Source organism: Squalius cephalus (genome assembly GCF_949319135.1).
Source record: "Squalius cephalus genome assembly, chromosome: 23".
Classification (NCBI taxonomy): Eukaryota; Metazoa; Chordata; class Actinopteri; order Cypriniformes; family Leuciscidae; genus Squalius; species Squalius cephalus.
Genome location: NC_137144.1, coordinates 16,659,106 through 16,678,132, shown reverse-complemented (window position 1 = coordinate 16,678,132; position 19,027 = coordinate 16,659,106). Strand labels below are relative to the sequence as shown.

The following is a 19,027-nucleotide window of genomic DNA, read 5'->3' as shown; positions in this document are numbered from 1 at the left end:
CTGCACGAGGCACATGATGTGCACGGCATTTGAAACAACGCCTTGCTCTTTTTGTGAGTGTGTGTGTTGAAACGGCGAAGCCACACACAGCTTAGAAAGGATATTGGCTCGCTGGATGGCAAAGCAGAACAGCGGGCTGAAGGTGGTGTCCGAACAGGAACCGGCGTCCTCAGAACTGCAGTGCAGGTGGCTCGTTCTGCTGAAGGCCTTTTCGACGGCGGCGGCTTCTCAGTCCGGAGGTCAGCGTCAGCGAAGGTTCGTGAGCTGAAGGAGATTAAATCTGAATTCCTATGGCGGAAATGGGCTTCTTATAGACTTAAGCCACGCCCATGTTGGCGGGCTCTGACGTGACAGGGCACGAAGCGGTCTCTCCATAGGTTTGTGCAGTTGCCGCAGCACAGCCAATCAACGCGCTAGAATGCTCTGCTGTGGTCTGCTGTGCAGCTGCACTGCGTTTTACATATATAAAATAAGGATAATTTTGGCTTCAGTATTCAGCGCATTTGAACCTTTCCATTTCCACATTTAGATGAAATATACCACTCTTATTAAAGGAGTTAAGCACTGAAATGTTATGAAATAATTATCCAGAAGTTCAAATTTTTTAAATGAACTTTAATGGAAGTATTTGTAGTGGATGCTTTTGAACACATTTCCTGTGGCATGCTGTGATTTAATGTTGTAACTACAGCAAGGACTGCTTGGTGCAATTCATTTTCAATGAGTTTTTGTTTATTGTGAGCTCATCACTGTATTATGAAAAGAAAAAGATTCACAATAGTGTGCCTTAGGATAAAAAAAGTTTCAGAGCAACTAAACTATATTAAAGGTTGTATCAGCGATTTCAGGCCCAAACATAAATGTTCACATTCATCTAATCTTTCCTAACGATCCACTAGCTGCCCGCCCCATAAGCAAGCCGTCAAAAAAAGCGTCTCTGTAGGCAGCCTAGGCTCTGAAATCTGCACACAAAAACAGTTGGTTTCACCAACACTCAAAAACAAAATAAATAGTGTTCCAACCAATCACCGACAGGGGTGGGTGTTGTGAGGTTTTGCGCTCGTGGCTGCACGCAAAAATCTCACAACACCCACCCCTGTCGGTGATTGGTTGGAACACTATTTATTTTGGTTTTGAGTGTTGGTGAAACCAACTGTTTTTGTGTGCAGATTTCAGAGCCTAGGCTGCCTACAGAGACGCGTTTTTTTGACGGCATGCTTATGGAGTGGGCAGCTAGCGGATCGTTAGGAAAGATAAGATGAATGTGATCATTTATGTTTTGGCCTGAAATCGCTGATACAACCTTTAAAACAGATGATGAGGTGCAGCCATGGGAGTTCATATATACATGACAAAAAAAATCTAAAGGCAAAGTTATAAAGAGGTGAAGAATGCAAATGGTCATGAATGTACACTATTACGTCTGTCCCTCATTCAGCTGTTATGTGAACGTAGCCTTAGTTTCACACAGATACGTGTTTTCTGATGCCATTTTAAATGACCAAGCCATTTAAATCTCTTTCCACACAAAGAACAAAAATAACATCTGACATCTGCATGACTTTTCAGATGTACCTGTAAGTGTGATGGCAAATAAAAAAAATGATTACACTTATCACATTCAAATAGTCTTTCTTCAGAGTGAATCCGCAGGTGATTTTTGAAATTGCTCTTTTTTGTAGACTTCAGACTTTTGTAGACTTTTGTAGACTTTTTGTCACATTTAGAGCCCTGCGATTTCTTTCTAGAATGAGTTTGCAAATGACGCTTCAGGTCTCTTCGATACGTGAAACTCTTCTTGCACTGAACACATGTAAAAGGTTTCTCTCCAGTGTGACGTCTCATGTGAACCTGAAGGCTTGTGTTCTGATTGAAACTCTTTCCACAGTGAGAGCATGTGAAAGGCTTCTCTCCAGTATGAATTCTCATGTGAACCTTAAGGTATCCTTTAAATCTGAAAGTCTTTCCACACTGCTGGCACTTCTCACCAGTGTGAATTATTATGTGCTTGTCAAGGCGTTTCTTGTCTGGGAATCTCCTTCCACAATGAGGACATTGCTCTCCTGAGTGAATCTTCATATGTAAATTAAGGCCACAATGACGTCTAAAACATTTTCCACACTCAACACATACAAATGGCTTCTCTCCTGTGTGAGTTGTCATGTGATTCTTAAGATTACCTTTTTGTGTGAAGCTCTTGCCACACAGTTCACAGGTGTAAGGCTTCTCTCCAGTGTGAACTCTCATGTGTGCATTAAGGGTTGATTTATTATTGAAACTCTTTCCACACTGATCACATGTGAATGGTGTTTCGCCAGTGTGAACTATCATGTGTGAATGAAGGGATGATTTATGATTGAAACTCTTCCCACACTGATCACATGTGAATGGTGTTTCTCCAGTGTGAATTCTCATGTGAATCTGAAGAGTTCCTTTTCGTGCAAAGCTCTTCCCACACTGTTCGCAGGTGAACGGGCTTTCTCCAGTGTGTATTCTCATGTGCGAAACAAGGAGTGATTTATGTGTGAAACTTTTGCCGCACTCTTTGCATTTGTAAGGCTTCTCTCCAGTGTGAAGTGTCATGTGCCTTGTGAGGCTATCTTTATTGCAGAAACTCTTTTCACACTGATTACATGTAAAACGGTTGTCCCCTGAGTGAATCCTCATGTGGTTTTTAAGGCTTACTTTAAGTTTGAAACCCTTTCCACACTGGTCACATGCGAAAGGCTTTTCTCCAGTGTGAATGTTTATGTGGGAATTAAGGACGTGCTTCTGTGAAAAACTCTTTCCACACTGGTCACATGCGAAAGGCTTTTCTCTAGTGTGGGTTCTCATGTGGGAATTAAGGCTTCCTTTGTGAATAAAACTTTTTTCACACTGTTCGCATTTGTAAGGCTTCTCTCCATTGTGAATTCTCATGTGGAGTTCAAGGTCATGTTTTTGATTGAAACTCTTTTCACACTGTTCGCATTTGTAAGGCTTCTCTCCATTGTGAATTCCCATGTGGGCTCGAAGGCTGTCATGTTGTTTGAAACTCTTTCCACACTGAAAGCAGGTGAAAAAGCTTCCAGTTCCTGTCTTCGGAGCTCTTTTTCGTGAGAAACTCGTTTTAGTCTGTATGGATTTTTCTCTATTTTTGACATCATGCTTCTCATATTGTTCTTTCTCTTCGATTTCATTCAGTTCTTGACCCTCCTCTTTCAGTGTCATCAGGTCTAAAGCAAAAAAAGACAAGTTAACTCCAGTTTACCATCAAACCAACAACATGCTATTAGATCTTTTGAAAACATAGACCACAACATTCTTTTGAATAGCTTGAGAATTATGCTGGCATTTGTCGACAAACGTTAGCATGGTTTAGGTCTCATCTCTCTGATCTTTACCAGCTTGCTTGTGTAAACGGAGAGACATCTCATCAAACAAAAGTATGATTATTATATGAACATTATTCAATTTCACACTATGCTTATGACACTCAGTTTTACATTTCCTCACAACATGACCAAACTGCACAACATAGCAGTTTGCAGCGATTATTATTGATATTAGGGCTACATCAAGTAACTGTTAATAGTTACTTGATAACTACAAATTAAAAAAAAAAATTGATGAAAATAATCGCCAATACATTTTATTGTTGATTAATCATGTCTGCATGCAGTGCATGGAAAAATAATAATACTGCAATAATACAGACCAAAATATACAGTTGAGATCCTAAACCTCATCCTTTTTAAAATGTAGTCCTGCCCTGAATAAGATACTTCACATTACAGACAAAATAGTTAGTGAATTTACATAAATTACCCAGTTCAAAAGTTTAAATATGTTTGATTCTTAAAATTGTATGTTGTTAAATGGATGATCCATGACTGTTTGTATTTTTGTGATAGTTATTCTGGAGTCCCTAGTTTGTCCAGTGTAGTTAAACTGCCCACTGTTTTTCAAAAAGTTTCTTAATATATGCTAAGGACTACTGTGGTTCATATTTTTACTTGCCCTGCCCAAATTTTCACTGGCCCCACCAGTGCTACCCAAAAAAAGGTAATAAATAACTAAAACAAAACAGACATAGTTATTGTTTAAATTGTTTTTGATCATGTAACGTTAATAAATAAGATTATGACAACAAACTACTAGCCTAACTCATACATTTTACATTTTGTTAAAAGACGGTCAGTAATTAAATACAATAAATAATCAAATAACAAGCAATAGCACAAATAAATAAAAACAAACATATAATTGAAATAAACAGTGCTTTTCAAATTAAACTAGATTTTCATTCACAGAAAAAGTAATGAAATGTAAAATGTTTATTTCTTATGTTTACGTTCACCTAAGGGATAGTTCACCCAAAAATGAAAATTAGCCCATTATTTACTCACCCTAAAGCCATCCTAGGTGTATATGATATTATTCTTTCAGACGAATACAATCGGAGTCATATTAAAAAATGTCCTGTCCCTTCCAAGCTTGATAATGAGAGTGAATGGCTGTATGTCTTTGGAAGTCCATCAAAGTGCATCTATTCATAATTAAAGTGCTCCACGCATCTTCAGGGGTTAATAAAGGCCTTCTGAAGTGAAGCGATGCATTTGTGTAAGAAAAATATCCATATTTAAAACTTCATCAACTAAAATAACTAGCTTCTGGCAGACGGCCGTACACATCAACTTAAGCCAAAAGAGTAACCCTTGAACTTGACGCACAACGTAATGAAGCTGCGCATGCTAAGAGTGTTGAGTAACCACAACATTCTTTTAAATAGACTCGAAAATTATGTTGGCATTAGTGGAAGTGCACTAGCATGGTTTAAATCATACTTATCTGACCGTTATCAGTTTGTAGCAGTAAATGAAGAGATGTCTCATCGATCACAAGTTCAGTATGGCGTACCACAAGGCTCAGTACTAGCTCAGTTCACTCTGTACATGCTACCATTAGGAGATATCATTAGGAAACATGGCATTAGCTTTCACTGTTATGCCGACGATACTCAGCTCTATATTTCTTCAAAACCTAACGAAACTTACAAATTCACAAAATTAACGGAATGCATTGCGGATATAAAAAATTGGATGACTCGTAATTTCCTACTTCTAAATTCTGAAAAAACAGAGATTCTAATTATTGGACAAAAAACGTCCTCACGTAATAACCTAGAATACTGTCTAACACTTGATGGCTGCTCTGTTAAGTCTTCGTCGTCGGTTAGGAACCTGGGTGTGCTCTTTGATACCAATCTTTCATTTGAAAGTCACGTGTCTAGTATCTGTAAAACTGCATTTTTCCATCTTAAAAATATATCTAAATTACGTCATATGCTCTCATTGACAAATGCGGAACAATTAGTTCATGCGTTCATGACCTCAAGGCTAGATTATTGTAATGCTATTATGGGTGGTTGCCCTGCACGCTTAATAAACAAACTCCAGCTGGTCCAAAACGCAGCAGCTCGAGTTCTTACCAGAACCAGGAAGTATGACCATATTAGCCCGGTTCTGTCAAAACTGCACTGGCTCCCTATTAAACATCGCATCAATTTTAAAATATTGCTGATCACGTACAAAGCACTAAATGGTTTAGCTCCGCTGTACTTGAGCGAGCTCTTAACGCATTATAGTCCTTCACGTCTATTGCGATCTCAAAATTCCGGCCAGTTGATAATACCTAGAATATCAAAATCGACTGCAGGCGGTAGATCCTTTTCCTATCTAGCACCAAAACTTTGGAACAGCCTTCCTACCATTGTCCGGGAAGCAGACATACTCTGTCAGTTCAAATCTAGATTAAAGACACATCTCTTTGACCTAGCTTTCACTTAATACATTATAGACTTCTATAATTCAATATTAGGCTGCATAGATTAGGTCAGCTGGAACAGGGAACACTTCCCATAAATCCTGATGTACTCGTTACATCATAAGAAGAATGGCATCTACGCTAATTTTAGTGTCTTTGTTTATCCCGAGGTTTTCCCGCAGCCTGCCGGATCCAGGCCGTATCCAGATCTGATGAAGGACCTGCGCCTGGACCCGATGACAACGCAGTGCTGAAGTGCCAACTAGTCTCTCCCTATGGAGGATCCCTTTACCACTCTACAGATAAAGCGTTGTCGGGAAACTCAATTCGCGTATCTACCCCAAATTGATAAAATAAAATAAAATTCTGTATCAAAAATTATAAGGAAACACCAGTACTTTGTTTAGGCTTGGTTTGTAGGGAATTACAAACATGCGTACATATATTCAAACGCACATAACTATAGAACCAATTCTTAATGCGCATGTGAACGCCATCAGCGTTTCTCACAGGTTCGCGTTTAAAGTCTATGTAGAGAGAATTGTGTCGTCTTAGCGGCCCCTAATTTAATAACAAATGATTGCTGCAACGGAAGCGAATCAATCATAACTAACCTTAGCTGGAAAATAACTTTACTAAAGAACCGCTATAAAGCCAAACAATCTCTGTTACCTTATACGTTAAATTATACGTTTCTCTCTGTAAAGCTGCTTTGAAACAATCTACATTGTTAAAAGCGCTATATAAATGAAGATGACTTGACTTGAAACTAATCACTGCATCCCGATGCAGATGTGGACGATGCATCGATATAGTAATAGACCATAATCGTCACAGCCTACTGATGTTTCTCTGATGTCATTCATCACATACGCGCTACTCGTGCAAGTGTAAAATAGCGGAGGGAGACGAAACACAAAAGAGAGTAATAAAAAATGACCCACTATTTTAACATTTACAGCGTGTGAGCTTGAGAGTGTGCGTAGTGTGCGTGTGTGCGAGGCTGCATGCTTGTGAGTGCGTGTGAACGAGTCAAGTGCAAATGTGTGTGAACATTATTGTAACACTTGACAGTTTCAATGTCATTCTGAGTATTTACAAGTGTTTGTTGAAATCTTAATGGTCCTGTCATCTGCAGTGTTCATACTTAAGTTTTGTTTGATGTTTGCTACATACTTACTAGTGTATGTGAAATGCTTTTATCTTGTACAAAATGGCTCTTCTGCTTGTCTGTATAGTATGCTTTATTAATGAGGTGTGTAATGTCATTGGAACTAGTTTTGTTTGGTTGTTTTAGAACATTAAGCCACATTAAGCTTTTATTTCACGTTAAGCATTTTAGAATGACTTTTAAAAAAAAGCTTCAGATGCAAAGTTTTCACTCACTAATACAAGCAACAGCAGAATTAGTTTTTTGATAACATTGTGTTCCATAGGAAAAACGAACTTGTTTTTTTAAAAAGATAAAAATGCTGCATGTAATGTCTAGCATCTTCTCAGCTTCACAATCCATCTTAATGCCCAGGTATTCATCATTTACTGCGTTCCTCTTCGTCTCGCACACAGTTGTATCCGCACAGCTTTCAAGAGAAAACTGTTTGAATGAGCAAGGATGGACGAGTTTGACACATGCGTAGTACAACTGTTTTTTCAACATTCACCTTGTGCATACTCTGTTGTACACCCACCGTTGTGGAACATGGACAGCTGAAGTATAATTTTTTCTCAAATTATCTTGATAATTTTGCACACCTAAGATGTATGATGTATTGATTGTGTATTTAATTATTTGTTATAGATACGTTCCTGAATGTGAATGTTGTTAGCTTCCATGTGCATTGCACAAAAAGATGAAAAACATAAAAACAGCAGTCCTGCATTTTCACATTACATTTTATAGATGTATCTCCCAGAGTCACACTAATGTGTTTCAATCTTATTTCATTGTAAAAGTTAATACTTTCAGGTGCGCAGTACGCAGGTGTTTTCAATCAGTCTGTCTGGAAACAAAGTTGAGTTTACAAGACAGGTTCTCAGTTCTGTTTTTTCAGCTTTGAGAATGAAACCAACCTGTTTGTTCCTCAGTATCTTCTTGTTTCACTCTGAATGTTTCTTCAATCTTTATATCTTCACTCTCCTCTTTAATGAACGCCATCGTTATTATAGTGTGTCACATGGATCTCAGTCGCTTCAACAGGAGTTTTCCTGTGTGTTTGGACAATCTGTCATGTTAAAGATGAAAATAATTAACAGCAAGAAAAATAAATCCAAACTAAACCTCTGGGTGCGTCTCAATCAGGTCCTTAGTTCAATAGTCAGCACACTGGTAAGGGAGTCAGTCAGGGTGAAACTAGCATTAACAATTAATAAAGACAAACTGTACAGACACTTAACTTTGTTCCTTATGATTTTCATTTGGTATTTATTTATTAGTGGATCACATTTAATATATCATTATTGGGTGAATCATTTTTAGGGTTGCCAACAAGGAAAAAAGCTCCAATATGTAGGAATTTTGTAACAAAATTTCCGAAAATAACTTGCACAGTGTGATATATTTCCTCCAGTTGTGTACTTACAATATCTCAAAAGTCTCCAAAGATTTTTTATTTCAGAGAAATTCCGATTTTAAATAACTGGCCGTCCCGGAAAAGAAATGTTGCGCCTCAGTGACGCAATGTCCGCTCTATCCTTTTTTTTCTGGTGTGGATTTTTTTTTTTTTTTTTTTTTTACAACAACTTTATTGAGTTTTTTTTCTTATCACAATAAACAATAAAGACATCTGACAAAGAATAAAAAAAGAATAAAATAAAAAATATGACCCACCACACCGGAATATCACATGTGCGGAAGTGGTGGTTAAAGCGTTAAAGCCATAGACTGTATGGTTATAGCTGTTATGGATCACGATTACTCTTTGGCAAGTATTGAAGTGCCAACAAAACGAAAGCGTCCATATTCGGATACACGCGGAGTCACGGACTGTGTGACAAACGGAGGAATAAAACCCGGATAAATATCGGCAGACGTTTTCGAGATGGAGAGAGCTGCGCGAATCTTGGACTTGACAGAGACTCTGCTCTCGCGAGTGTATTGATAGACAGGTAAGACATGCAACTGTCAATAATAGCACTTATAAACAAAGTTATATTGCTCTTTGTACTTCGGTAAGGCTTTTTATCACGTGTGGTGACCGAGATTATGACAGTACAATTAAATACAATCGGATATGTTGTTAAAAAAATATATTTAGTCATTACTTGCAAATGTTCGTTCAAATTTACTTTTAGATATTGGTTTGAACACGTTAAACAACACGGCATTAACCATAAAAACGTAAAACTGCACAACATAAACCAAACAAATCATTTGACAAATAGCTGTATGTTGTAACGGGATAATATAGCATAACATTTCACGTTCCTTGCAGTTCATTAATTATGATGACATAAAATAATACGATCAGACATACAGGTAATACAAAAACGAATAAATTACCTCATCCGTGATCATGATTCATTAATTCCATTTAGATACATCGCTAGATGGTGAAAACGCATTAAAAACGACATCTCCCATCGTCACCTCCTTCATAGCGTCATCAAGCTTCGCCTTTGTTATTGTTGGAAACTGCGCCCTCTTGTGGTCAAATACAAAAGTTACATACTGGAGCTTTAAGCCAATTGTAGTTCTTTATTGGAACTTTATTGGAAAATAAAGTGGTATAGCGACCAGCCATTATACAAAATGGTAATCAATCAGCCAAAAAAAAAAAAAAAACATGGTTACAACAATTTTACTGTAATAAACCCATAGTTAATTTTAGTAACGTTAAGGGTATGGCGTTCACACAAAACGCTTCTTTAATGCCATTAACACGGGACGATCCCGTAAAGGGTTGGAAACACTAGGAAAACAACTCATTCAACTAACTTGGAGTTCCAAAAGCTCTGTTGCTCCATCACTAACTTACTTGCCAGTGACTTGATTCACGTTTACGATAAGCTGATTCATAATAGAGAGCAAAATGAGACGCACCTTTTCCCTTATTGTGCCTATGCGCTTTACTAATAAAAAATAACGCTCAATAATGGTCAATATTTATTCATTAATTTCACAGTTATTGTAAAAACTACTAAATTGTCTGAGGGGGTTACACTGAAAAAGCCACAAACCTTTCTTCAGACGACTCACATCAGATGCAGGAGCGTGGCGCATCCTTATGACGTCATACAGCCAATCCAAACCCTCTATGATCCAAAAACATACGGCTGCATATAGACATCATATAGGCTGCATAGACATACACATAATAATAAAAAAAAAAAATTAAAAACATGTGAAATGATTTCAGAGTTGAATTCTTTGTGAGTGGAATTCTGTCTAAATGGAAAAACTAATGGGAGCGGAAACCACATCAGCAGTCAGGATCCTTTTCTTTCTTTTTCTTTTTTGTTTGATGCCGTTTTTATGAAAGATCCATAGCAAAAAATTATATTTAGGCTACTTATGTAAAAAAATAAAAAATAAAAAAATAAAAAGGGGGGTTTGTCAAACTCAACTTTTATTAGGGCGAGCAATAGGCAATTCCTACCTTGGTCTTTTAAGTAGGCTATCTGTATCTGGGGGATATAGAAATAAAACCAACAATTAATAATTTACTTAAAGTTCACTGTTGGTAGTTTGTTAGTTGAAATAAGTAAACCAACAAAAGGGTTCATATTTTTTATTTTACTTTGTCATTTATCCATAATGTTTTAATGTTAAGTGTGACAACATACTTGTATTAGATTTATTATTTTTAAATATTTAAAATATTTTATTTTGTGATTTATATTTTTATTATCTTAAGTTGTTACAATAATGTTTTAATGTTAAGTGTGACAACATACTTGTATTAGATTTATTATTTTTTAAATATTTAAAATATTTTATTTTGTGATTTATATTTTTATTATCTTAAGTTGTTACAATTTTCCATTTTTATCATAATCTTGTATTGTATTTATAATGTTTTATTTTATCATTAATTCTTTTATATCCACATTATTCCTACACCCCATGACACACAACCAAGTCAATGTAAAGTCAAGAGTTGAGTAAGTGAGTAAGTCTGAAATACATATTTTACATATTTTAGTGGGATGTTTGAGGGATGAGTCTTATGCAGCAGTGCAAAGGTGATTAATGGACTTTCATAATATAGCCTATGAATAATGGACTCTCTCTCAAAATACAGTCATTTGCACATCTTGATCTACCCTCGAAGTGACGGTATAATCATTTCCCTTTTATTCATCAGGTGGGGCCGCGAAGTGCCAATGTTTTAGATGATGCTCACTGCAGAGCAAATGCACTGTAACATCTAATTAGTTGGACTTATTTAAAAAAAAGCATGCAAACCGATTGCCTTAAAAAAAAAACAAGTAAAGTGAAATAGGAATAATGTGGTACTGACAAATGCTTAGTTAGTATAGTTTACAAGAGTTATAGTTATAGTTTACAAGAGTACTAAAAAAGAACTGTAGAGAGTACTTATTAATTTACTTTTAATAAAATATAATTGTTACCATTGTTGTGTTTTGCAGGCTGAATGTTGAAGTCTTACGTCTTACGTCTAGCTCCTCCTCACTGGACGAATGTAACGTAGGCCTTATGGGTAGAGCTAGAATATCCAACCACACCCTAACGAAACCTGGCCAAGAAAATGAAGTAATCTCATGACAGAGAAATTGATCTTACTCCAAATACACCCGTTAACCTCGTAATTGCAAACAATTACATTATTTTATATGTATATTAAATAAAATAAATAAAACGAAACATTTTCAAACATAGGCTAAACACGATATAGCCTATTTTACCCTCACTCCACAACAAATACTTTAAATTTAACGGTATTCAGAACAGAACAAAAATGGAAAATAAGTATAGCTACAATATTAAACTATAAAATAAAATTAAAATTAGGCTATAGTGGCATTCATATACAAACATCAAGTCAAAATTTATTTATTTAAAAATTAAACTGTACGGGCTCACCTCTCTCATTCGGTTAGAATCCAATATGTTTCTATATTGGTTGGTAATTTATTCATTATGTAAACAAGGCTTTGTACTTCACTCTTGTTCGTTCTCACGCAAAAATGTGCTTGGTTAGGTGCTAGACTGTAACCATAGAAGTTTGGCAGGAATAGTAAAATACTTTAAAGTACGTCACACATCTTTTCCCAGCACTTCAAAACTCAAATATTATCATATATGTTATTTTTAATGTGATGACCAACACATTATTTGTTCATTCTTTAAAGAATACCCCCATTTATAAAACTTAAAGTTTCAAGATGTAAACTCACACTTATTTAAAAATAAAAAAGACGTTAAATTGTTATTTTCTTTGAATTTGTTTATACATTGCATTTTTTTATAAGGAGCTATTTTTGTTTTATATGCTGCTAAGAAGACACCCAGAAGATGGGTCAATAGCTCCACCATTGTTCAAAGTAAAAAAGATCATACTTTCTGATTTTAGTTTTAATAAATAAAAATAAAATAAAAAGATCAAGGCAACTTCTCTGGCATTTCTTTCTTTCTGCTGTATCGAAAATGTACCAAACCGTGACATCACTGTGTCGTATCGAACCAAAACACACACACACACACACACACACATTATATTTTTATATTATATATATATATATATGTATATATGTGTGTGTGTGTGTGTGTGTGTGTGTGTGTCACAGTTGTGTTCTGTTTAGTTTGTTTTCATTGGACTTGTCTGCCTGTCTTCATGTCAACCCATAGCCTACACAAAGGAAATATATTGAAATATATTTTAAAGTGTCAAAAATATATGTGGCATATATTCCAAATGCATTGAAATATATATTGCATTGTTGTTCACTTATATTTATCATTTTGAAATATATTCTGAAATGTAACAAAAATATATGGATGTTAAGTGTGAAATATATTTACATTTATAACATGTAATGTAAAATATATGACAAAATATATGGTCATAAAATGTTTAGCTAAAGAAGGGTCGAAAATGTATTTTGATAGTAATTCCTCTACCTTTTCCCCTATACACAACAGTAGGCTACCATATTTCACTACTGTATTATGACACACAGCTATAATAAATACTGTACTTACATTTAAATGACTGCAATGTAAAATGACAGATAGTTGCTTTCCTAGGACTATTAGGTCATATTAGGTGGCACGTACCTAACACTAAGTGCAATTATTAGATTTATTGTTGTTTTATTGACATCTTTCCTGAAGTCATTTAAATATTGAAAATATGCACAATATTTATGATGCAAGTATAGCAGTGACACTCCAACAGTGAAGTGCACTTAAACAATAGATAGAACTCAGTGTCTAACACTGCATACACACACTATTAAATAACTGTATTCAATTCTGTAAAAATAGGGGAAAAAAACTCTGCATTCTGTGTGTTATTTCCTACATAAAATTTTCATTTTAGGCCAATAAAGTCAGTAAAGGGGCAGCTGTGGCCTACTGGTTAGGGCTTCGGGCTTGTAACCGAAGGGTTGCTGGTTTAATCCCCGACCAGTAGGAAAAATGTGGGTGGGGGAAGTGGTAGAGCACTGCTCTCCCATGCCCACATCTACAGCTGAAGTGGTCTATCTAAAAAATAAATTGAAAATGTGTTATTTGTTTGTGAAAATGTTAACTTTTTAAATTTCTAAATATATTTCAAATGAAACAATTTGCAAAAGTTAAAACATATATGAACATATAAGTAAACATATATTTACATATATTTAACTAAAATATATTTATTAGGCCAATTTCAAATATTTGCATATATTTCAAAAATATATTTTGAAAATATATTTCAAATATATTTCTTTTGTATGGGACGTGTCATCTTCATTATCAGTGTTCATCTGTGTTAGTATTTAAGTTCCTTCAGTTCAGTCAGTCTTTGTCCGTTCTCCATTGTATTTTGGTGTGTGTGAACCTTCTGTCCATCTGTACCTATTTGAATTATATTGTAAGTAAAAGTGTGTATTGGAACTTTTGACTCATCTTCTTCTGCCTGCACTGCACCCTGACAATATATACAGTGCAATGCATAAGTGAATACACCCATGCTAAAGTTGACTAAAAAGAGGAATAAAAAATCATCTTTTGGAAACTGAACTTAATGCCTTAATTTAAAAAATTAGGAAAAATCCAACCTTTAAGGACACCAATTTTCTTTGTGAATGAATAATGTATCGTAAATAAATAAATGTTCTTCCTTAAAATACATGGTGCATAAGTGAGTACACCCCTATGTTAAATTCCCATAGAGGCAGGCAGATTTTTATTTTTAAGTATTTTTAAAAAAAAATGTTTTAGGATACTATGCATCCTGATAAAGTTCCCTTGGCCTTTGGAATTAAAATAGCCCCACATCATCACATAGCCTTCACCACACCTAGAGATTGGCATGGTTTTATTTCAGTTAGCCTAAAAGCTAGTTTGATTTGCATTGAGTGATGATCTTATGGAAAGTACCCCATGCCAATCTCTAGGTATGGTGAAGGCTATGTGATGATGTGGGGCTATTTTAATTCCAAAGGCCAAGGGAACTTTATCAGGATACATAGTATCCTAAAAAAAAATAAAAAAATAAACTTAAAAATAAAAATCTGCCTGCCTCTATGGGAATTTAACATAGGGGTGTACTCACTTATGCACCATGTATTTTAAGGAAGAACATTTATTTATTTACGATACATTATTCATTCACAAAGAAAATTGGTGTCCTTAAAGGTTGGATTTTTCCTAATTTTTTAAATTAAGGCATTAAGTTCAATTTCCAAAATATGATTTTTTATTCCTCTTTTTAGTCAACTTTAGCATGGGTGTATTCACTTATGCATTGCACTGTATATCATATTATTATATGATATATATATATATATATATATATATATATATATATATATATATATATATATATATATATATATATATATATATATATATACATACACACATTTCATTATATATCATTATATATATAGTATATAGGCTACTGTTTTATGACTGAAATTTTAAGGGTTTTCTGTGTGTTTAAACTGTGTCTCTTCAAATATGTATGAATCTAGAACTTTTCCAGGTACTTCTCCATGCAGATAAATGAATAATAAAACCCCTTGTGTTTAATCTACTTTTATTCTGATTATCTGGCAGGTGTGTGATACAAATCCAGTCTGAAATATTATCTTTTTGATTTCTCAGAAACACTGTGTTTAAGTGAAATGTTCTATTTATAACAGACACCCCAAAACACAATCTGTTATAACTTGCGTTATATTATGCTTTCATTTTCCCTTTTTGTTCTCTCCAGTTCCAGTTCTCTCCCGTTCCAAAATGTCCAGTTCAAGTCAAGGCTTGTTGTTACTGATAAGAATGTAAATGTGTACCTTAAAATGCAATGTAAGTCGCTTTGGATAAAAGCGTCTGCCAAATGCATAAATGTAAATGTAAATGTTATAAAGTGCTGCAGAAACTATATGAAATTTTGTAGGCCAACCCAGAAGTTAGCATTATCCTGGTTACCTCGATGCAAGCCAATAAGATTTTATCATTGCCTTTTGGAAATAATAAACTCTGTGACCAACAAGTTTCTGAAACGTACAGGTTTTATTCATCAAGATATTCTTCACAAAAGATCACAACTTTTATAAATTCTGAATACAAAAAGCAGATGTAAAAATCTAACGTTAGGCTACGACCTGCACGGTCGCGCGACATCATCATCACTATAAGCTTTCAACAATTTTCAATTCTTTATTTAAAATCTAAGATGGAAGAAAGTTTTTATTCAGTTTGGAAGATCATGAACACAACTAAATTTGTTTGGCATGATGATGTTTAATTTCCCCAACTTATATTAAGTTGTTAAAAAAAAAAAATCTTAATAAAAGCATATAATTATTATTATTATTATTATTTTGATGGATTGCCATTTATGAGAACCTGTTATATTTGAGTTGAAAGTATCCTTTAGCTATTTATTTATTTTTTGTTTGTTTTTTGTTTTTGTTTATTAGATGTATAAAGTCATAGCTGTCTGTTTGATGACTATTCTTGGGCTATGGTTAGATGTCTATAAAATTTTCACTGAGTCCAAATTCAGACTTGTTTTAGCTCGCAACGGTCATGGACGTCTCCAGATAAATGAATAATCTACTTTCATTTTGATTGTTATCAGGGGTGTTATACAAATCAAGTCTGAAACGTGATATCGACCCCTTTTGATTTCTCGGAAGGGTGAAACATTCCATTTATTCCACTTTGCTTTCATTTCCCTTTTTGTTTTCCCATAAAATGTCCAGTTCAAGTCAAAGCCAGGTACTATGCATTTACATCTATTAAAAGCCAATGACATTTTTTAATTGGCTTTTGGATTATTGCAGAAAATAAACTCTGTGACCAACACAAGTTTATGAACCTTACAGGTTTTATTCATCAAGATAGTCTTCACAAATGATCACAACTTTTATAAATTCTGAAGCATAAATACAAAAAGCAGATGTAAAAAGCTAATGTTAACGACCTGCACGGTCGCGCGACATCATCACCACCACTAAGCTTTCAATAACTTTTAATTCTTTATTTAAAGGGGTCATGAACTGGATTGTTTTATTATTTTATAATGTTGCCTGGGGTGCCCTTATAATGTTAGTATGATTTTTACATCAAAAATTGTCATAATTTATAAATAAAAGCCATTTTTCCAAGCCTCATTTCAGCTTCAGATCTGAACGCTCCGTTTTAAGGGGCGTGTCTGCTGTGAGACTGCAATGCAAACGCCCACTGCTGTGATTGGCTGACATGCTTGCATATGAAATAGCTATTATTACATGAACTCTCTCGAAAACTTTTACTACGTTTTTACTATTACAAGCTATCGAGATTAACACATCATGAAAAGTATCGTTTAAAGCATTATATTTAAATCTATTCCATCACATGAAAGGTTGCAGCATGATGAGCACTGAGCAGATGACAGACAGTCTGTTGATCGCGTGAATAAAGATCTTATCATTGCAACGCAATTTTTGCACTCTCACAAATGCTTACACCAAATCACAATGCAAACACGATGTGAATACACAGTAACAGCTTCGTTGTGTAGTGTAACAGTGTCATCATTTCATCACGAGTTTGGTAAGTGTCCAGATAAGCTCTCGCGGCTCGCGCTGTGCTGTTTGATTGACAGCTTGGACGATTGGAAAGGGATCGTTCTTTGATCGCTTTCTGTATATAATTTAATAATTAGTTATTCTTTTTTTCATAATACTACGAGAAATTATGTGAAGTTGATCGTTTAGTCACTGATGCATAAACAGTATTTAACGATTTTAAGAGAAAGATATCTGAACTTGAATAATTACACATCGGAAATCACTGATCGCAGATCAGGCATTAGAATACACATGGTTACTTACATGTTGCTGGCAGATCCGTGTCGGGAAATTGTGCTGATTGACTGATTTAATAAAGTTTAACCATGCTGGAATCCGAAGGAAGCTTATGCAGACTGTCTTCTTGCACAACCAGGCACTGCACAATATTTAGTTTATTGCTTGGAAGTAGCTCGATCCGGTTTAGCAATTATCATGTCATTTAGCATGTTTGGGCGAATCGGTGGGCGGGGCTAAACAGGCCGTGTTGAAGTCTACTTTTGTGGAGGCGGTGTTTTATCCTCTTTGACGTCATTGTTCCCCACTTTGAAAAACGAGTCGTTTGCTGAGCCTGATGTCTATAAAAGCTTTTATTGGACTAACAAGGTAGTTTTCAGTTCTGAAACTTACAGGATATTATTATAGTATGATGATCTCTTATATGTCAAAAGCTCAAGGAAAATTTGATTTCTCAGTTCATCACCCCTTTAAAATCTAAGTTTTTGTTTAGTTTGGAAGATCATGAACACAACTAAACGTGTTTGGCATGATGATGTTTAATTTCCCAGTTTCAGTTTTCCATGCAGCCATTTGTTAGCTTTTTGAAAATATTGTAGTGTGTCGTCATTGGCTGATTACATGATTGCTTTGATGGCATGCACCTGTGAATGGAGGACAAAGGGGACTTTAAAAAAGAGGTGTGGTGCAACTGGCATGAAGTTGGTTTGACGTTGGACGTTCGATATTCGCATATTTAGGGACCGTCTCAAAATTACATGCGACATTGGCATAAACTAACTTCAATAGCATTTGAAGACAATGATTTACAGTCATAAAACCAACTGTACATTGTTCACCCAGGTCTCATGTATGATGCACACCTTTTAGATGTTTGATATTTATGACAATAAACTGCTAAATCATATGCAAATATTGCTATGTATTTCACTACTGTCACATACCTGACACCTATGAACAATGTACAGTTGGTTTTATGACTGTAAGTCATTGTCTTCAAATGCTATTGAGCTTTAAATATGGTCATATTCTGTATATGATCACATACAGTAGTGCAATACATAGCAATATTTGCATATGATTTAACAGTTTATTGCCATAAATATCAAAAATATTAAAGGTGTGCATCATACATGAGACCTATATGAACAATATACCGTTGGTTTTATGACTGTAAGTCATTGTCTTCAAATGATATTGAGCTTTAAATATTGTCATATTTTGTGTATGATCCCATACAGTAGTGAAACAGGCCTACTTAGCAATATTTGCATATGATTTAGCAGTTTATTGTCATAAATATCAAAAATCTAAAAGGTGTGCATCATACATGAGACCTGGGTGAACAATGTACTGTTGGTTTTATGACTGTAAGTCATTGTCTTCAAATGCTATTGAAGTTAGAAACGTTTTTGCCAATGTCGCATGTAATTTTGAGACGGTCCCTAAATATGCGTGCGACAAAAAAGTCTAATGCGCTTCATGTGTCTTTCACTTAACGTACCCATGTCTTAATGCCAAAGACCGCACTATATCTTTATGACATTCCTAATTTAAAGTAAAATGTTATTTCTTCTGTCATCTCCATCTCTGCTGTAGCCCAGTCTATGCTATGGTACGCAGGGGCGTGTCTAAAAACATCAGGGGCTGAGCCCGAAACATCAGGGGCTGGGGGTGGGTTACAAGATAACATGATTCGATAAAGAGAATAATATAGGCCTATAGTGTAGGTCTATATGCAGGGGGCAGCCACACCAGC

At 35.2% G+C, this 19,027-nt stretch overlaps 1 protein-coding gene across 4 annotated transcripts; it reads right to left on the bottom strand.

Moving 5' to 3' along the window:
* Nucleotides 1-345: 345 nt before the first annotated feature.
* On the bottom strand, nt 346-10,026 carry LOC307151757 (uncharacterized protein). 4 transcript variants are annotated; one of them, XR_013819925.1, is made up of 3 exons: nt 7,876-8,066; nt 1,313-3,215; nt 346-813 (listed from the first exon to the last, which is right to left on the bottom strand). XR_013819925.1 is itself a non-coding variant. In XM_079859904.1 (3 exons), the coding sequence occupies exons 2-3, from the start codon at nt 7,958-7,960 to the stop codon at nt 1,435-1,437; spliced, it is 1,866 nt and encodes a 621-aa protein (XP_079716030.1). In that variant the 5' UTR covers nt 7,961-8,027; nt 9,982-10,026; the 3' UTR covers nt 1,232-1,434. The 4 variants fall into 4 exon arrangements, 3 of the variants coding, with proteins under 3 accessions (XP_079716030.1, XP_079716029.1, XP_079716028.1); XM_079859904.1 differs by lacking the exon at nt 346-813 and adding an exon at nt 9,982-10,026 and having other exon boundaries at nt 1,232-3,215; nt 7,876-8,027; XM_079859903.1 differs by lacking the exon at nt 346-813 and adding an exon at nt 9,740-9,808 and having other exon boundaries at nt 1,232-3,215; nt 7,876-8,027.
* Nucleotides 10,027-19,027: the final 9,001 nt, after the last annotated feature.